Raw genomic sequence first — 17900 nt, forward strand, 5'->3', positions numbered from 1 at the left:
CACGCAATTCTCTGATCAAGTATCTCCTCTGGGACATTCTCCGTGCTAAGCCACTGATGGTTAAACCCCAGAGCCTGTTTCTATCACGTCACCTTGTTGTGGTTTCCCCATTCTATTCATTACTGTTGGTGATTCTCTTGGTGGTTTCTTGTCTGTCCTTCCCCACAGATGAGTCAGCTCCATTTGGAGGCACCTAAGACTGTCTCACTGCTATAGCCCCAGCCTCTAGCACCCAGCATGGAATGACTAAGGAATGAAGCTCACAGTTTCTCTCTAATGCTGGCACTTGTACCTTCAAGGATAGCTTCCGGTAGCCTTCTCCTACATCCCAAATAGCCACAGACTTGTCGAACCCTCCAGAAATGAGAAAAGAGTCTGCAACACAAAATGAGAGTTTGGGTGGGAGATTATCTTCCCTAGCCAAGTGTGTCCTCCTCTGATGAGGCCAAAGCAGGCTGAGAATGCATTTGTTAGGCACCACCATGGTTCACTCTGATGACAATAAAATCCCCTCCTGGTGTGGCTTAATGATCTCCAGCCAATTACAATCAGAGTCAACTCTTTTTTTTTTTTTTTTTTTTGTACCAGGGATTGAACTCAGGGGCACTCGACCACTGAGCCACATGCCCAGCCCTATTTTGTATTATATTTAGAGACAGGGCCGTTGTTGGGCTGGCTTTGAATTCGCGATCCTCCTGCCTCAGCCTCCAGAGCCACTGGGATTACAGGCTTGCACCACTGTGCCCGGCTACAGCAAACTCTTGTTATTCACTGCAGCTACATTTTATGAAGTTATTACAAACACTGAATTAGCAAATATTGAACCATTGCTCCTAGAGGAAATACAGGGTTGGGATCCTACAAGCCTCTGGTCACAATATCTTCATCAATCAATCAATGTATAACTTTATTTAAGAGCTTTCTGTATGAAGACACCTTATTGTATTCATATAACACACACACACACACATATATGGTTGACTGATTAACATTGAACTCACAACCAACAGAACTGTAACTCATGCCTAATGAAGCATATATAACACTTTTTCTGTATAAGATACATTCTTGTATGTTGGAACATGAGGCAACACTTCAAATCTGAGCTTGGGAGACATTTTAAACATCAAAATTACTTGCAAAAGATACCAAAAGGCCAAAAAAAAAGACACTCAATAGGCCATAAAAGGACACTGCACTATGAGCTGCACCAAGGAGTCAGAACATCACATTGTTCATATTCAAATTTCTCACTGCTCTGCACATGTCTGAGTGACCTCAAAAGGGTATTGATTTTAGGGTCACATATAAATTTTAGTGACTAGGTAAATTTGAAAATAACAGAATCTGAAATAATAACAATTTAATGTATGTGATTCTGAACTTAATAAACCAAGGACAGAGCTGGTGGGGCACCTCCTAGTAGGAGTCTGACTTAGACACAGGATGCTTCTGAAGAGGGAAAGTTGTTCAGAAGTTTCTAGAATTTCCCAAGCCAGACCCTGATTGTGTGTACCCTGGCTGGACCCCTTGCCAGCCCCACAGACACACAGAGCAAGCCCACTTCTTATTAGAATTGAGGAGTACACATTTGGCCCCTGGTTCTAGCCCCAGTTGTACTTTCCTCACCCATGGCAGCTTCCTGTCATTGTCCTGGTTCATGTTCTTGTCCCCTCACCTGACAGCAGCTTCCCAGGTTCTTATGGGAAAACACCCCTAACCAACTCTCAGTCTGTAGTTCGGAGAGTATAATCTCTAGCTCTGGGGATAGACAAGTCCCCCAGATCTGGCCAATCACAGTCTTTCATCTCCTGATAAATGACTGGTTCAGAGATGGGCATGTATCCCAAGCTGAGCCAATGGGAATCTTCCTTAGGATTTGTGTGTGTGTGTGGGGAGAGAGAGAGAGAGAGAGAGAGTCCTTAGGATTTGTGTGTGTGTGTGTGTGTGTGGGGAGAGAGAGAGAGAGAGAGAGAGAGAGAGAGAGAGAGAGAGAGAGAGAGAATTGTAGCCTCCTGGAGAGAAAAGACCAATACAAGAGGGAAACAGAGTTGAGAGACAGTGGAGGTACTGGATTCCTAATAGTATTGTTTGATGAACCCAGCCATGCCTGAAGTCAGACCTACTTCTGGACTTTTCATTACAGGAGTTGGTAAGCTTCTGTTGTCTGGGCCACCTTGGACTGAATTTCTGGCATTTATAAACTTGGGCCTATGAATGTTTTTGTCCTCATGAGGAGGGAGGAAAAACTCCACCCTCACTGCTAGAATCATTAGAAATCACTTCTCTGGCTGGGTACAATGAAGCATGGCTGTAATCCCAGCCGCTCAGGAGCCTGAGGCAGGAGGATCTCAAGTTCAAGACCAGCCTCAGCAACACAGTGAGACCCTAAGCAACTCAGCAAAACCCTTATCTCAAAAAGGGGTGGAGGGGGGAGTGGCTGGGGATATGGCTCAGTGGTTAAGTGACCCTGAGCTCAACAAAAAAAAAAAAAAAAAGGAAATCAGTTCTCTTTCTGTATTCAGGAAAGTCCACATGAGTGGAACATGAAGAATTTTGCCCAGCACACAGAACAGAGTCCTCTATGTATTAATTACTCACTGTCTCTGGCAAAGCAGCAGGAGCTCACACAACCTTCGTGGCCCTGCATTAGAGTCACACAGGCTCCACGGTTTCGAAACTCCCCTGTATGGACATTCCATATTTTTAATTTTTTATCCCAGGAGCTGGAACACAGGAAATGGCCACTGAAGGTAAAACAGCAGTTGGAGATTGCATTTTCATGTGCCCTGAAACAGATGAGGCAAATGTTTGCTCTGGGAGGACCTGAAAACATACATAAAGGGGGAGGGGACATTGGAGGGGACACCATCATTCATCTCCTGAGCAAATGGATGTCATTCCTTTAATCACTGTCTACCATGATCCAGATAGGAATTTGTCAAACTGTGTCACCCTACTCTAAGGCTATTTAACCATGCTAATATGAACATTTTGTGCTGGATAATTCTTTGTTGTAGAGGCCTATCCTATGTATTATAGGGTGTTTAGCAACATCTCTGGCCTCTCTACCAGCTAGATGCCAGTTGCTCCCTGTTGGGGTAAACACTAGTCAGTGTCTGAGAAAGTTTGTTGCTCAGCTTATTTTTAAAATGGACATGTTTCTTGCTCTTCCTCTCTCCCTGCTCTTCCCTAATCTCTACCCCTCCCTAAAATCAGGGGAAACTGGATTATTACCTCTGTTCCCCATCCTAGGCAGAGTTATCTGTCCCTGAGTACACACCCACCACAGGAATGAAGTAATGCAGACTTTGGGGATGGTACCTGAAGGTCTCAGAAATGACTTCCCAAATTAACAAGTAAATTACAATTCCAACAGAGAACACAAGGAAATGAACCCTTTGAATCACCTTTTTAAACGCCCCCTTTGGGACAGGAGTCCCCAGTGTTTCTCCTTTGCTAGCACAGCAGTAAACCTTCTTTTTCCTTTTTCTAAATAAAACAACAAAAAAAGTTTGTTGTTCAGCAGTGAAATAAGGACTCTAAAGAATGTGACAATGAAGAAGATGGAGCCCGGAAGCTGTCTCTTATCTTCAGGTGTGGATCAAAGTAGAGTGACCTTGGTGTAAAGTGAAAGAATGTGCTTGTAAAACATCTGAAGAACTCCCCCTGTGCAGTGGGCAGCATCCTATCCCATAAATTCCCTCTGGTGGAGGCAGGGTGTGGCCCTCCTTTGTAACCCAGCCTTTCACTGCCAGGAGTGAGTGAGTAATAAAATGTCAAAACCCTCTCCCTGAGTCTTCCAAGTTCTTTCTTTGGGACTGGAAAACAGAATACCAGGGCCTTTGCAGCCCTGGAGTTGAACCCCTTTATAACAGCCAAAAACGTGTCCAAACATTGCCAATGTCCACTGAGGAACAAAACTGCCCCCAGTTGAGAAGCAATGGAATATTCAAGAGCTTCATATGGTTTGAGAAAAAAGAAGCTGGAAAGTCATCAGTAGTAGCTAGTTGTCTTTCAAATTTGGATTGAATTCACAAAGAGGTCTTCTCCCACTCCTTCCTCTCCCTGGTATCCAGCCTTGGCTCCTTCTCCTCCATCCCACCTCATCTCCCCTGTCCCACTCCTCTCCTATTTACTCTCCCCTTTTTTTCTTTCTCTTATCAGTCTTCAGTGCCATTAAATCATATTTTAATTTTGTATATTTAATAAAGTTTTGAGTCATTCTCATTCTCTCTCTCTCTCTCTCTCTCTCTCTCTCTCTCTCTCTTTTAAGGTAACAGGGCTTATTGAACCCAGGAGCACTTAACCTCTGAGCCACATCCCCAGCCCTTTTTAAATTTTTTATTTTTATTTTGAGACAGGGCTTCCTAAGTTGCTGGGGCTGGCTTTGAACTTGCAATCCTCCTGCCTCAGCTTCCCAAATTCCTAGGATTAGAGGCGTGCACCACCACTCCTGGATTGTTGTCAACTTTAAATTTCTTCTTTTCTTGAAAGAAAAAATATCTGTCAGAATTTGATCACCTTTTGTTTAGTTTGTGGTCCTCAAAGTATTTTCCCTATGACTCTCATTTTCTCTTAGAAACAGTTTTCAATTGGACCTTAAAAGTGTGTATCTCTGGGGCTGAGGCTGTGCTCAGTGATAAAGTGCTTGCCTTACATGTGTGAGGCACTGGGTTCAATCCTCAATACCACATAAAAATAAAGATACTGTGTGTTCATCTACAACTAATATATATATATATATATATATATATATATATATATATATTTTTTTTTTTTTTTTAAAGTGTGTATCTCTGAGCAGCCATGATCATAAAAATCAATCATTTCACCTGAAGAAAAGGGTTGAACTAACTGTTTTCTACAGCTCAGGCCAAGTTTCATGCCCTGTTTCAGCTCATTGCAATGCACACTGAGCAAGTTCACAGGAGAAGAAATGTCAACTCCCCAGGGGTGTCCAGGGTAAACCTCTCCAAAACCCATGGCCTGGTGGGCTAAGAACCATCCTAGCACATACCAAGGTAGACAACAGGCACTTTCCAGAATGCTGACACTCACTGGGGTGTAAACCAGGACTATCTCTTCCTATTTTCCAGGATGGATTCTAATTTCAAATAAATTTCAATACTCACTAAAGACTGTTCTACTTGTACGAAAGTTTGCACTTATAGTGCACTTATGTACTAATGTTGCACTTATAGTTCCAGACAAGATAGGAGTCTTGTTCTCCCTAAAGCCTGTTCTCCGCTTCTCCCTACTCATCCCGCTAAGTACATCTAATAACCCTGGATAGTACTTATAAAATAGATGCTAAAACTACGGAAGCTGAGTGCAGTGGTGCATAACTGCAACCCCAGCTACTTGGGAGGCTGAAGCAGGAGGATTGCAAATTTGAGGCCAATCTGGGCAATTTAGTTCTACCTGTCTCAAAATAAAAAAATAAAAAGGGCTGGGGATGTAGCTTAGTGGTAGAGCAGCCCTGGGCTCCATCCCCAGTACCACATACAAATAATAAGTAAATAAAAATTAAAAATAAAAAGGGCTGGGACTATAGTTCTGTAGCTCAGTGTTCTAATGCCCCTGGGTTCAATCCCTAGCAAGAATGGGGGACAGCTGTTGGGGCAGAGAGAAGAAGAAGAGTATAGAAGACAGACAAAAGAGACAGACCAGCTAAGTATCTTGGGCCCTAAGGACAGGATGCTATGAGTAATTTGGGAATTCTTTTTGTGTCACATATCTTGGACTAGGTGCTGGAAAACAACAATAACAATGTATGCAAGCAAATTTAAAAATTTTTTTTAAGTTTTCAGCGGACACAACATCTTTGTTTGTATGTGGTGCTGAGGATCGAACACGGACCGCACGCATGCCAGGCGAGCTTGCTACCGCTTGAGCCACATCCCCAGCCCCAAATTTAAAAATTTTTAAAAAGCCCCCAAGAAAAGCCTATTTTCCCTGACCAAAGGGCCAAGAAGGGACAGACTAGCAAGACAGAAAACTTACGATAGTGACTGCCCCACTTCAGCTAAACACCTCAGGAAAATCTGCAGCCCCACCTGACTCATATCAGCAAAAGCTAAATAGGGAGCCAAGATTGCCATCCTGTCAGGCTGTAACAAGGTGACATGCTCAAACACAAGGTTTCAATCAGACTCCAAGTCTCATAATACCCCAAACATCAAGATTCAAATGAAAATCCTTCATCTTATGGGAGTGAGAAATATAATCAACAAATGCCATTCTCTGAGATGACAGAGATAGTAGAATCATCTGACCAGGATTTTTAAGCAGCCATCATAAAAGTGCTCAGAGGGACAATTATTATAATCATGGGCTTGAAAAAAACACAAAGAGAAAAACTTCAGTGGTATAGGATTGGGGATGTAGCTCAGTGGTACAGTGCTTGCCTGGTTTATGCAAAGCCCTGGGTTTGATTCCCCAGCAGCGTACACACACACACACACACACACACAATATATATATATATATGAAAAATATAAAATTTTAGAAATGAAAAATACAGTAACTGAAATAAAAAATTAACTGGATTGCCTAACAGTATCATTGAGAAAAGAATTAATGAACATGAAACCAAAACAACATAAATTATCCAATCCAAAAAAAACAGAAAAAATAGACTGGAAAATAAAGAACAGAGCCTCAGACACCTAGAGGACTATAACAAAAGATCTAACCTTTGTGTCATTAAAGAACTGAAGGAGGAGGCTGGGGGAAGCAGGGCTGAAAAAGAAAAAAAATAATGGCTGAAATATTACCAAATTGGGCAAAAGATATAAATCTACATATTCAAGATTCTGAATAAACCCCAAACAGGAGAAATCCAAAGAGATTCATACTCAGATATATCTGAAAACTAAAGATAAATTATCTGGCATAGGGTGTGGTGACACTCACCTATAATCTCAGCAACTACAGAGCTGAAGCAGGAGGATCCCAAGTTCAAAGCCAGCCTCAGCAACTCAGTGAGACCCTGTCTCAAAATAAAAAATAAAAATGGAGACTGGGACTATAGCTCAGTGGTACAGTGCTAGCCTGGCATGTGTGAGGCACTGGGTTCGATCCTCAGCACCACATAAAAATAAATAAATAAAATAATGGAATTGTGTCCATCTACGACTAAAAAAAAAGTCTTTTTAAAAATTTAAAAATAAAAATAGGGCTGGGGTTGTGTCTCAGTGGTAGAGCACTTGCCTAGCATATGTGAGGCCCTGGGTTCAATCCTTAGCACCACATAAAAATAAATAAATAAGGGCTGGGGTTGTGGCTCAAGCGGTAACGTGCTCGCCTGGCATGTGCGTGCTCGCCTGGCATGCGCGGGGTGCTGGGTTCGATCCTCAGCACCACATAAAAATAAAATAAAAAACAAATAACCCAATCAACAAATGGGCCAAGGATCTGTACAGACACTCCTCAGAGGAGGATATACAATCAATCAACAATTACACGAAAAAATGCTCACCATCTCTAGCAATCAGAGAAATGCAAATTAAAACCACTCTAAGATACCATCTCACTCCAGTTAGAATGGCAGCCATTATGAAGTCAAACAATAACAAGTGTTGGTGAGGATGTGGGGGAAAAGGTACATTGCTGGTGGGACTGCAAATTGGTGCAGCCAATTTGGAAAGCAGTATGGAGATTCCTTGGAAAGCTGGGAATGGAACCACCATTTGACCCAGCTATTCCCTTTCTCGGACTATACCCAAAAGACCTAAAAAGAGCATACTACAGGGACACAGCTACATCAATGTTCACAGCAGCACAATTCACAATAGCTAGACTGTGGAACCAACCTAGATGCCCTTCAATAGATGAATGGATAAAAAAAAAATGTGGCATTTATACACAATGGAATATTACTCGGCACTAAAAAATAACAAAATCATGGCATTTGCAGGGAAATGGATGACATTAGAGCAGATTATGCTAAGTGAAGTTAGCCAATCCCTAAAAAACAAGTGCCGAATGTCTTCTTTGATATAAGGGGGGTGACTCAAAATGGGGTAGGGAGGAAGAGCATGAGAAGAAAATTACCTCTAGATAGGGAAGAGAGGTAGGAGGGAAAGGGAGGGAGAAGGGGAATTGCACAGAAGCTGGAAGGACACCTTCATCGTTATATAAAATACATGTATGATGATGTGAGGGTAAAAAAAAAAAGAAATGTGTCACATTAGATTGGGTAGAGAGAAGTGATGGGAGGGGAGGGGGAGGGGGGATAGGAAGGGCAGCAGAATAAAATAGACACTAGTATTGCTGTATGTATATACATGTCTGTATAACCAATGGGATTCTGCAACCTGTACACTCAGAAAAATGAGAAATTATACCCATTTGATTCAAATGTATGATATGTCTAGATCTTGTATTATCATGCATAACTAATAAAAAAAAATGAAAAAAAGAGGTTGTGTCTACCGAAAACTAAAATAAATAAATATTTTTTAAAAATTCTCTCTCTCTCTTTAAAAATAAATAAATAAATAAAATAAAGATATGTGTCCAACTACAACTAAAAAAATAAATAAATATTTTAAAAATAAATAAATAAAAAATAAAAATGGCTGGGGCTCAGTGGTAAGAGCTCCCGTGGGTTCAACCCCCACTACACAAAAAGTAGAAAGATAAAATGAAGAAAAGAGAATGATCTTGAAAGTAACAAGAGAGAAATGACATCTTAAACAACATGAATGGTAGTGGATCTCTCATCAGAAGTCACAGAGGCCAGAAGAAAGTGACATGACAGTTTTTTAAGTTTAGAAAGAACTATTATCTGAGATTTCTAATCCAAAGAAAATATTCTACAGGAATGAAAGATACATCAAGACATCTTCAGATGAAGAAGAAAAAAGAGAACAGTTTGCTCACAGACTCACTATAAGAATTTCTCAAGAAACTTTTTCTACAGAGAAAGGAGATTTAAAAAAGGAAGCTTGAACTTCAGGAAGGAAGACAGAACACAGTAAGAAGATATGGGTAAATGCAGTAGACCTTTCTTCTCCTCTTGAGTTTTCCAAATTATGTTTGACAGTTTAAGCAAAAAAAAGGTATAAAGTACTTATGTTTACTCCTTGCAAGCTCAAAATCATTTGAGATTATAAGTTTTCAAAATCCTCAGCAAGACCAGCTATATAATCTTCAGTGCCCAGAACAAAATAAAAGGTAAAGTCCCATTTCCTCAAAAAGCTAAACATAGTATTACCATATGACCTAGCATTTCCACTCCCAAATATATAACCAGAAGAATTGAAAGTGGGGACTCAAATAGGTACTTATATTTCAGCATGCACTGCCACTTTATTCACAGTAGCTATAAAGTAGAAATAACCCAGGTATCCATCGACAGGTGAATAAACAAAACATGGTATACACACATATGATGAAATACTATTCAGTTATAAAAAGGAATGAAGATCTGTTACATGCTACAACACATATGAATCTTGAAGACATTATTTTAAGTGAAATAAGCCAGGACAAACATCCGATGATTCCCCTTAGGAGAAATATCTAGAATAGGCAAATTCACAAAGGCAGGAAGTAGAATAAAGTTTACCATGGGCTGGTGGGGGAGTGGGAGTGGGAAGTTATTGCTTAATGGATGCAGAGTTTCTGTTTGGGGTGATGAAATGGTTTTGGAAACAGACAGTGGTGAGAGTTACACAATATTGTGAATGTAATTAATCCAATGAACTGTGCACTTAAAAATGGTTAAAATGTCAAGTTTCATGTTGGATGTCTTTTACCATAATTAATGATAATGTCATTATCAAAACTACTGAAATTTCCCAAAACTACTGAATTCATTTTAAATGGGCTAATTGTATAGTATGAGAGGAAGGGACCTGGGAAAGAAAGAAGAGGGGAAAGCATTGACTTCTGGGAGGGAAACTGAATGGCTGTAAGATGTAAGAGATTTTCCACTCTACTGTATATCCTTTTGTACCTTTTTAATTTTATACTGTTTCATGTTTCACATTTTTATAAAAATAAGTTACATATTTTTGAAATAAAAACATGCAAAGTCCTGTGTTCAGAAATGATTAAGAATTTAAAGATGCCAATAGCAGAACTGGAAATCATGCATGGGGTCCTTCTAAGGCCCTGATGGGTGGCTCTGAGGCCCCTTGCCTCTCTATTTTGCTAAAGACTACATTTCCAGAGATCATAAACTTAAGGTACTTCAAAACTACCAGTAGATATTGTATTTATTTCCCTTTCCCACCACTGTGCCCACTGGGGCAAGAGAATGGAGCAGATTGGGATGCTTGACCACAGGTAGAACTGGGTCACCTCTGCTGCCTCAGCCCCTTCAATGCCACCACAGAGCAGTTCTAAGGAGCAGTGCAGAGGACAGCCTTCCCTGGGCGGACCTCTAAGTAACAGAGCACATGCTGAGGGCCCATGGTGAGGCCCGCAGAGTGCTCAAAATCTTTTCCTCCAATATCTTATTCAGACCTCACCTCTGCTGTTTCAGGTGAGAAAACCGAGGCTCAAGATTACACAGGATGGGAACCTACACCAGATCTCCGTGGGAAGCTGACCCAGGCAGAGTGACGGGTGCATACATTTTCTGGGATCCTAACTTCAGGATCCTGCAAACGACTTGTCCCATCTAGAAGTAACAGGGCCTCCTGCAAATGGACTTGTCCCATCTAGCAGTAACAACCTGCATGACCCTTAAGGCCCTAAATTATCAGATCTTCCCATTTTACAAGAGATGCAAGAAAGTCACTTTTTCTTTTTTTAAATTTTTTGGTTACTAGGGATTGAACCCAGGGGCACTCAACAACTGAGCCACATTCCCAGCCCCTTTTATTTATTTATATGTTTTGGTACCAGGGATTGAACCTAGGGGTGCTCAACCACTGAGCCATAATACCAGCCCTTTTTCTTTTTTGAGACAGGGTCTTGCCAAGTTGCTGAGGGCCTTACTAAACTGATGAGGCTAGTTTTGAACTTGGTGATCCTCCTGCCTCAGCCTCCAGAGACTCTGGGATTACAGGCATGTACCACCATGCCCCGCAAAAAGTCACATTTTTATGGGGGCTCTGCACAAGGTTTTTCAGTGTGGGCTTGCGTTGAAATAAATGCTGCTGAGGCCCAGCACAGCGCACAAGCCACAGGTGGTGGTTTCTCTGTGGCCTGCCCTGTCTCTCTCTCTAGCCTCCTTGGAGCACCCATGATCACAATGGAGATACCTCCATAGGGACACTGGATTGTGTGTGGAATCCAGGAGGGCATGAAGGGAGATGTCCTGCCCGCCTTCCAGCTGCAGGGTGCTGCCTGCCTCCCACTGACCCTTCTCACTTTGTGATGGTAAGCAGTGTGGCTTTGGATGTGACATCCCAGATCTTGATGGACCTATCCAACGAGACAGAAGCCAACTTCTGGCTGTCAGGGTCAAAGCAGCATGCCATGATTGATCTTCTGTGATGATCTGTGGCACAGGAAGAGTGACTTGTCACCATGAGGTCCACATACTGGGTTACATGCTTTATATGGTCTAGAGGACTCACAAGACTCCCCCGCCGCCCCCCATCAACTTTATGGAAACATACTTCCAGTTTTCTTAAGGGACAATTCAGCTAACCAGACCTTTCCTGAATGCCTACTATGTGCAAGGTTTTGAACAGTGAGACTAGTTGGTCTACTCTTGCTGCCCCCACAGAGCTCTCAATCTGATAGGAACTACCTGCTACATGCTGAGGATCTTGAGAGCACTTCACGGTACATCACAGCTCCTGGCCTCCCAGAGGTCAAAAAGGGATTGATCCCCTCCGGGGACCAAAAAGAGTCCTAAAAGTCATCAAGGGAAGCAGGCAAGGACAAGTGCTCCAGACAGAAGGAACAGCACATGCAAAGGCCTGAAGAGTGGGGCGCATGGGGAAGTGAGGTGCCCAGTTAGAACCTGGACTGTGAGGAAGTTGGGCAGGATGGCGCATGCCTGTGAATCCAGCAGCTGTGGAGGCTGAGGCAGGAGCACCACAAGTTCAAGGTTAACCTCAACAACTTAGTGAGACCCTGCCTCAAAATAAAAATAAAAATGACTGGTAAAACACGCTGTGTTCAATCCCCACTACCACAATACCTAAATAAAAAGGAAGCACAAGGAAAGATAGAATGTGAAGTGATTCATGAAGGGAAAAATACAATCTGTGGGGTGGCACACATATCATGGTAACATGATGATAAAAATAAATAAAAATAAACATAAAGGATCTATGGGAAGTATATACACATATCACCCCCCCAACACACACATATTCAGGAAAACTACCTGGCAATGTATTGCTAATAATAGATCACTGTGGGCTAGGGTGTGGTACAGTGCTTGTCTAGCATGTGTATGGCTAGGGTTCCATTCCCAGCACCACAGAAAATAGTAATAATAATAATAGGTTATATTATTGTTGTATAATATATAATCATAATAATGGATTATTATATAGTAATAGATAATAGATAATTATCATAATCTGGGGAAGAGATAGGACAGGTGAAGCCACCTTTCATCTTTTATTTTACACGCTGAATTTGTTTTTACAATTATCATATATTTTTTAACTTTTTATTTTGAAATAACTGCAAATCTCCTTCTAGGCACAAGGAATAACAAAGAAATCCTTGTATGCCCTTCACCCAACTTACCCCCACACTTATACCTTACATCACCATATTACAGTGTCACATCCAGGAAACTGACATACAGTGATGATTTTTTTTTTAATTTTTTTTTTTTAGTTGTAGATGGACACATTATCTCTATTTTTATTTGTTTATTTTTATGTGGTGCTGGGGACCAAACCCAGGGCCTCACGCATGTGAGGCAAGAGCTCTACCACTGAGCTACAACCCCAGCCCTGATGATTATTTTTAAATTGTAAAAATACAGGTGGAAATGTTAAGAAAGTCAAGCCTCCACTCAATAAAAAGTTAGACTTTCAATATCCACGTGAGGTTGAGCAAAATGTTTCATTTGCTACAAGCATGAGACAGAAGGGAAAGCATTTATTAAAGACTTGGTTTTAACTGCTTTTCTTAGTGGGCATCCCACTTTACTTATATGGCTTTTTTCATAATAGTTCTACCAAATAAACCACTGGAAAGTCACTACCCATCAAGTGACAAGCAATTGTTCCTATAACAGACAGAATGAGCAGGGAGCTGTGCAACCTCACCTTTAATGTTTGCCAAAATGGTGGTGTTTTCCGCATCCATTATGCAGATTCCACGATCCACATCCAAGCTTAAGGCCACATATTTGCCGTTAGGAGACAACTTACAGGACACTATGAAGTAATCATGGTTGGTCTGCCACTGAAAGGAAGAACAACTGAAAAGTTGTTTTCCCTTTCTCTCTGACCCAGGTCTGCCCGGTAGGACTTTCTGTGATGATGGACTGTTCTGTCCTTGAACCATCCAACATGGCAGCCACTGGCCACGTATGGTCACTGAGTACTTCTAATGGGCTAGTGAGAAGAAAAGAACTGAATGTTTAAGTTTGCTTTTAATTCATTAAGTCAATAATATCTGTGTCCAGGAGGGACACAGAGAATACCTAGAGATATGGCAGCAAGGTTGTAGCAATGGCAACTTTCTTCCTATTCAGTTGGGTAAACAAGACTTTACTAAATGTCTGCCCTATACACAGACAAGACCAAAAAAAAATAAAAACCAGCCCTCCCCAACCCTACACCCAAGGGCAAGAAGGGGACAATGAATGGACTGCTTAACAATGTAGGAAAGGAGGATCTCTCTATACATCATAAATTATAGTATTGTTATTGTGATAGCTTTAGAATTTTCCTCAAACTCTTCATCAGTCCTCCCTCCAACGGGTGGAATAAAAGAGCCCTCCTCTTGAATGTTGCTTCTAAAGAGTAAAATGTGGCAGAATGGACAATGTGGTATTAGGTTATAAAAAAAATCAAGGGACTGGGGTATAGCTCAGTGGTAGAGCAATGTTTGGCTTTTTCAAGGGCCTGGGTTTAATCCCACAAAATTAAAAATAAAAATGAAAAAAAAATCATGGCTTACTTCTTGTTCTTTCTTGGCTCATGTACTCTGTGGGAGTTAACTGTCATGTCCATATGTCTCCCTGGGGGTCCACGTTGAGATGAACTGAGGCCTCCTGCCAACAGCCATGTGAGTGAGCCATCTTGGAAGGAGTCCCTTTAGCCCCAGTGGAGCCTTAAAATGACTGTAGCCCCAAGAGACATTTCTACTGTGACTTTACAAAATACCTGAGCCAGAACCACCCAGTTAAGCTGCTCCTAGATTTCCTATGAGAGATATAAATGTTGCTGTTCAAAGCTGCTAAGTTTCAGAGTCATTTATCAAGCAGCAGTAGATAACTAGTTGAGCTTCACCGTTGGCAAAAGGCATGGATGACTTGTGCAACAAAAATAAATAGAAGTACTTTTAAAGAAGAAAGAGAAAAGCACTTCAAGTAGGAAAACTGGCTAGAGACAAGAATAATAGGAAACTTACAACAGAAGAAATAAACATGTAGGAAAATATTCAAAGTAAAGAAAAATCAGTGCAAGTCTTGCTTTTCAGCTATCATATGGACTAGAATTTTGTTTAAATCATGATATCTAGCATGTGAGAGTAGGAGATGGTGTATTCCTCTTGAGCACCTAGGGTATGAGTTGGCATAAATTTCTCAAAGGCATTTTTTACAACTCTATGCATTTTAAATTAGCAATGACTGCTGGGTGCAGTGGCACATGCCAGCAATTCCAGCAACTCGGGAGGCTGAGGCAGGAAGATTGCAAGTTCAAGGCCAGGATGAGGCTGGAAGATCGCAAGTTGTTCGAGGCCAGGCCCAGCACCTTGGTGAGACCCTAATCAACCTGGTGAGACCCTGTCTCTAAATAAAAAAATATTGGGAAAAAAAAAAGGTTGAGGATGTGGCACAGTGGTTAAGTGGGTTCAATCCCCAGTACCAAAAAAAAAAAAAATTAGCAACAAAATCTAGTTATATACCCTAAAACTGGAACATGGCTGGGCACACTCACACATGCCTGTAATCCCAGCAACTCAGGAGGCTGAGGCAGGAGGATTGCAAGTTTGAGGCCAGCCTCAGCAACTTAGTGACCCCTTGTCTCAAAATAAATTAAAAAGGTTTGGGATTATGGGGCTGGGGTTGTGGCTCAGCCATAGTGGCTCGCCTAGAATGCGTGAGGCACTGGGTTCAATCCTCAGCACCACACAAAAATAAAGAAATAAAGTACTGTGTCCAACTACAACTAAAAAATAAATATTGAAAAAAAAAAAAGGCTTGGCCTTATAGCTGAGTAGTAAAGCATCGCTGGGTTCAATTTCTAGTACAAAAAAAAAAATTGTTTTCTTTTAAGGAGCGGAGAGAAGACAAAAGAAGAGGGGAGGCCATAAATTGTTGCTGAAGGTAGAACAGAAGAGCTGGGAACAGAGAAGGTCCCTAGTAGGCCCTGAGCAGGGCTGAGGTTGCCCAGGCATGGGCAGGAAAGGGTGGGAAAGGGTAGATCTCAGTCCTATTTGGTGGGTAGATAGTAGCCCCCTCTAAGACAGAAAGAGAACAGATTGGGAAAGGCACAAAGTTATGATTCTTTGGCCACAATGGCCTGTGTCCCATGGCCTCAGCCCTACTTCCTGTCTCATCAAATTCAAATAGCCCACAGGGGACCCTGAATACCATGCCCAACCCCAACCCAGCCTCTTTCTGTGTAGCCAAACCCTTCCCATCTTTCAAACAGAAGCCCTTGATCTGCCTGTTACACCCCCTCCACTATCTACATCTTCCAAACTTTGCAAGCGATGACCACCATAGAGTGCTGTACACATCTACATCTTGGTCCCCAAGAAAACTCTCCATTCCTGGAAAACTGGGTTTTTGTCATCTCTCCTAATTCAAAGTCCAGCCCAAAGCTACGAGGCCCAGTCAAGATCCTGGGCCATGGGGGCAGGATATACATACCAGTAGCTGGCCTGTTTCAAGGTCCCAAGTCCTCACTGTTTTGTCATAGGATGCTGCAATAATTCTAGAAATAAAATGACAAACATTGGGCCTTAACCACAGAGACAATCAGGCCTGTGGTTTCTACGAGGACTTTTTCTTCTTTTTATAATTTAGGACCAAGATTGCAAATAATACAAGAATCTTTCAAAAGATGCTCCATGAGCCCCACTGGGGAGTAGTGTGTTCCCATTCAAAACAGAGACAATCTAATATTACCAATTATCTTCTGTACTCCTTCAGCCAGCCAGATACGTTCTTTTATATTTAAGGCTTTAAAAGTAGCATTTCTTCTGTTCTGTAATTTACAACATCCTTCTAAGAAGATCTTTATAATTCATAAGGACCACTCACTTCCCTCTCTGCTCATGTCTTTTTACAGGAAAACGCATTCATAGACAGCTGACTTTGTTTTGAAATATTTTATTGTACATTTAGCTAAAAACAAATGTACTTTTGTCTCCTTATATTCCACATTTCTGTGGCAAAGTTTGTCTCTATAAAATCCTATGAAACGTAAATCCCATTCTAGTTATTTTATTAGTATACCAGTTTCAGTTATTTTATTAGTATACCTGCTGCTACTCAGGATAAAATCTAAGCCATTTTAAAGCAAGTATTCTTGACTGTTAAAGGCCCACCTCCCATTTCTCACATCCATGTGAATAGATTTACGCAAACACATCCCTGAAGCTTTCCTCTTGTGAGCCACTGCTTCCTATCCCTGACCCTTCCCAGATGACATGCTTTCCTAGGCCCCAGTTTCCCCTGAAAAATAAGAGCCTTGCCTAGATTGCTAAGGCCCCTTGCAGCTGCCACAGTTTCCATGCGACTACAAGGCCAGACAGGTTTAATGATTCACTGAACTCCTTCAGAGTCATGTTCACAGCTGAGAGTTATTATAGTGACAGACACAAAGCCAAACCAGCAAAGAGAAAGGAGCTTGAGGGTGACGTCCAGAGAAGACAGTCTAGGTTTCCATGAAGAAAATTCAGAATGGATTAACCACAATAAATGTTCTCTTTTAAGTGCTTTAAGTTTTCAATGTGCTGTCACATCCACTTGATTTCTCACAACAAAAGAGTAGATACCTTGAGCCCCAATAAGGGAACATAGTTGTGTATTTGCTTTAAAAATTTTTAAAACAACATTGTCACTGTCATGTCTGTACAGTGGGCTGCCGGCTACCTCTCACTTTTCCTGCCCAGGGTAAACAAGAGGAAAGGTTACCTTCTGCTGTCAGCTGTGATGCTGCACTCTGTAACAGGAGCTGAGGGCCCTTTCTCAAAATCCCGAATCACAGATCCGTCCATGGCATCCTCAAATCAGCAGGAGAGAGAGGAGAGAGAGTGGTCACAGCTATGTTTGCTGAAGTCATGGACTGAGGTCAACAGCAGCCTTTAGCTTTCCTACTGGTCTCTATGACTCTCACTCAGTTCCAAAGATCAAAAGGACTTTCCAACACCTCTCTGATCCTGAGCAGAAAGGATGCCCTTGCCTTGCATGGCATCCCCTAATACTTCCCTATTGCTCTACACACACCAGATGGGCACTGGCCACTCTTGAAGCAGAACTGCAAACAGATAATATTCTCATTATTTACTGGCTAAAAGGCTTTGCAGAATCTAGCAATATCTTTCAAGAACTTTCTTTTTAAATATTATGTCCTTTGACCCAACATTTCTACTCTAAGAGGGCCCTCCTAACAAAATGAACATATTTGTGGTCAAATAAGTATGCATAAAAAGGTTCATCCATGACTGGGGATATAGCTCAGTTGTAGAGGGCTTGCCTAGCATGCATAAGGCCCTGGGTTCAATCCACAGCAGGAAAGAAAGAAAGAAAGGAAGGAAGGAAGGAAGGAAGGAAGAAGAGAGAA

The 17900-nt window shown here is 41.6% G+C and overlaps 1 protein-coding gene across 1 annotated transcript in view; it reads right to left on the bottom strand.

Annotated features, from left to right (window-relative positions):
* The window catches only part of Wdr88 (WD repeat domain 88), a 38288-nt gene that overhangs the window by 11568 nt on the left and 8820 nt on the right, over positions 1-17900 (bottom strand). Inside the window, exons 3-8 of the mRNA XM_027941211.2 lie at positions 17252-17340; positions 15983-16046; positions 13203-13341; positions 11332-11461; positions 2602-2789; positions 293-375 (exon numbers count right to left, since the gene is read on the bottom strand). Coding sequence (XP_027797012.2) covers positions 293-375; positions 2602-2789; positions 11332-11461; positions 13203-13341; positions 15983-16046; positions 17252-17340 — 693 coding nt within the window. The remainder of the gene's footprint in view (positions 1-292; positions 376-2601; positions 2790-11331; positions 11462-13202; positions 13342-15982; positions 16047-17251; positions 17341-17900) is intronic.

This window comes from Marmota flaviventris, chromosome 18 (genome assembly GCF_047511675.1).
Source record: "Marmota flaviventris isolate mMarFla1 chromosome 18, mMarFla1.hap1, whole genome shotgun sequence".
NCBI classification, from domain to species: domain Eukaryota; kingdom Metazoa; phylum Chordata; class Mammalia; order Rodentia; family Sciuridae; genus Marmota; species Marmota flaviventris.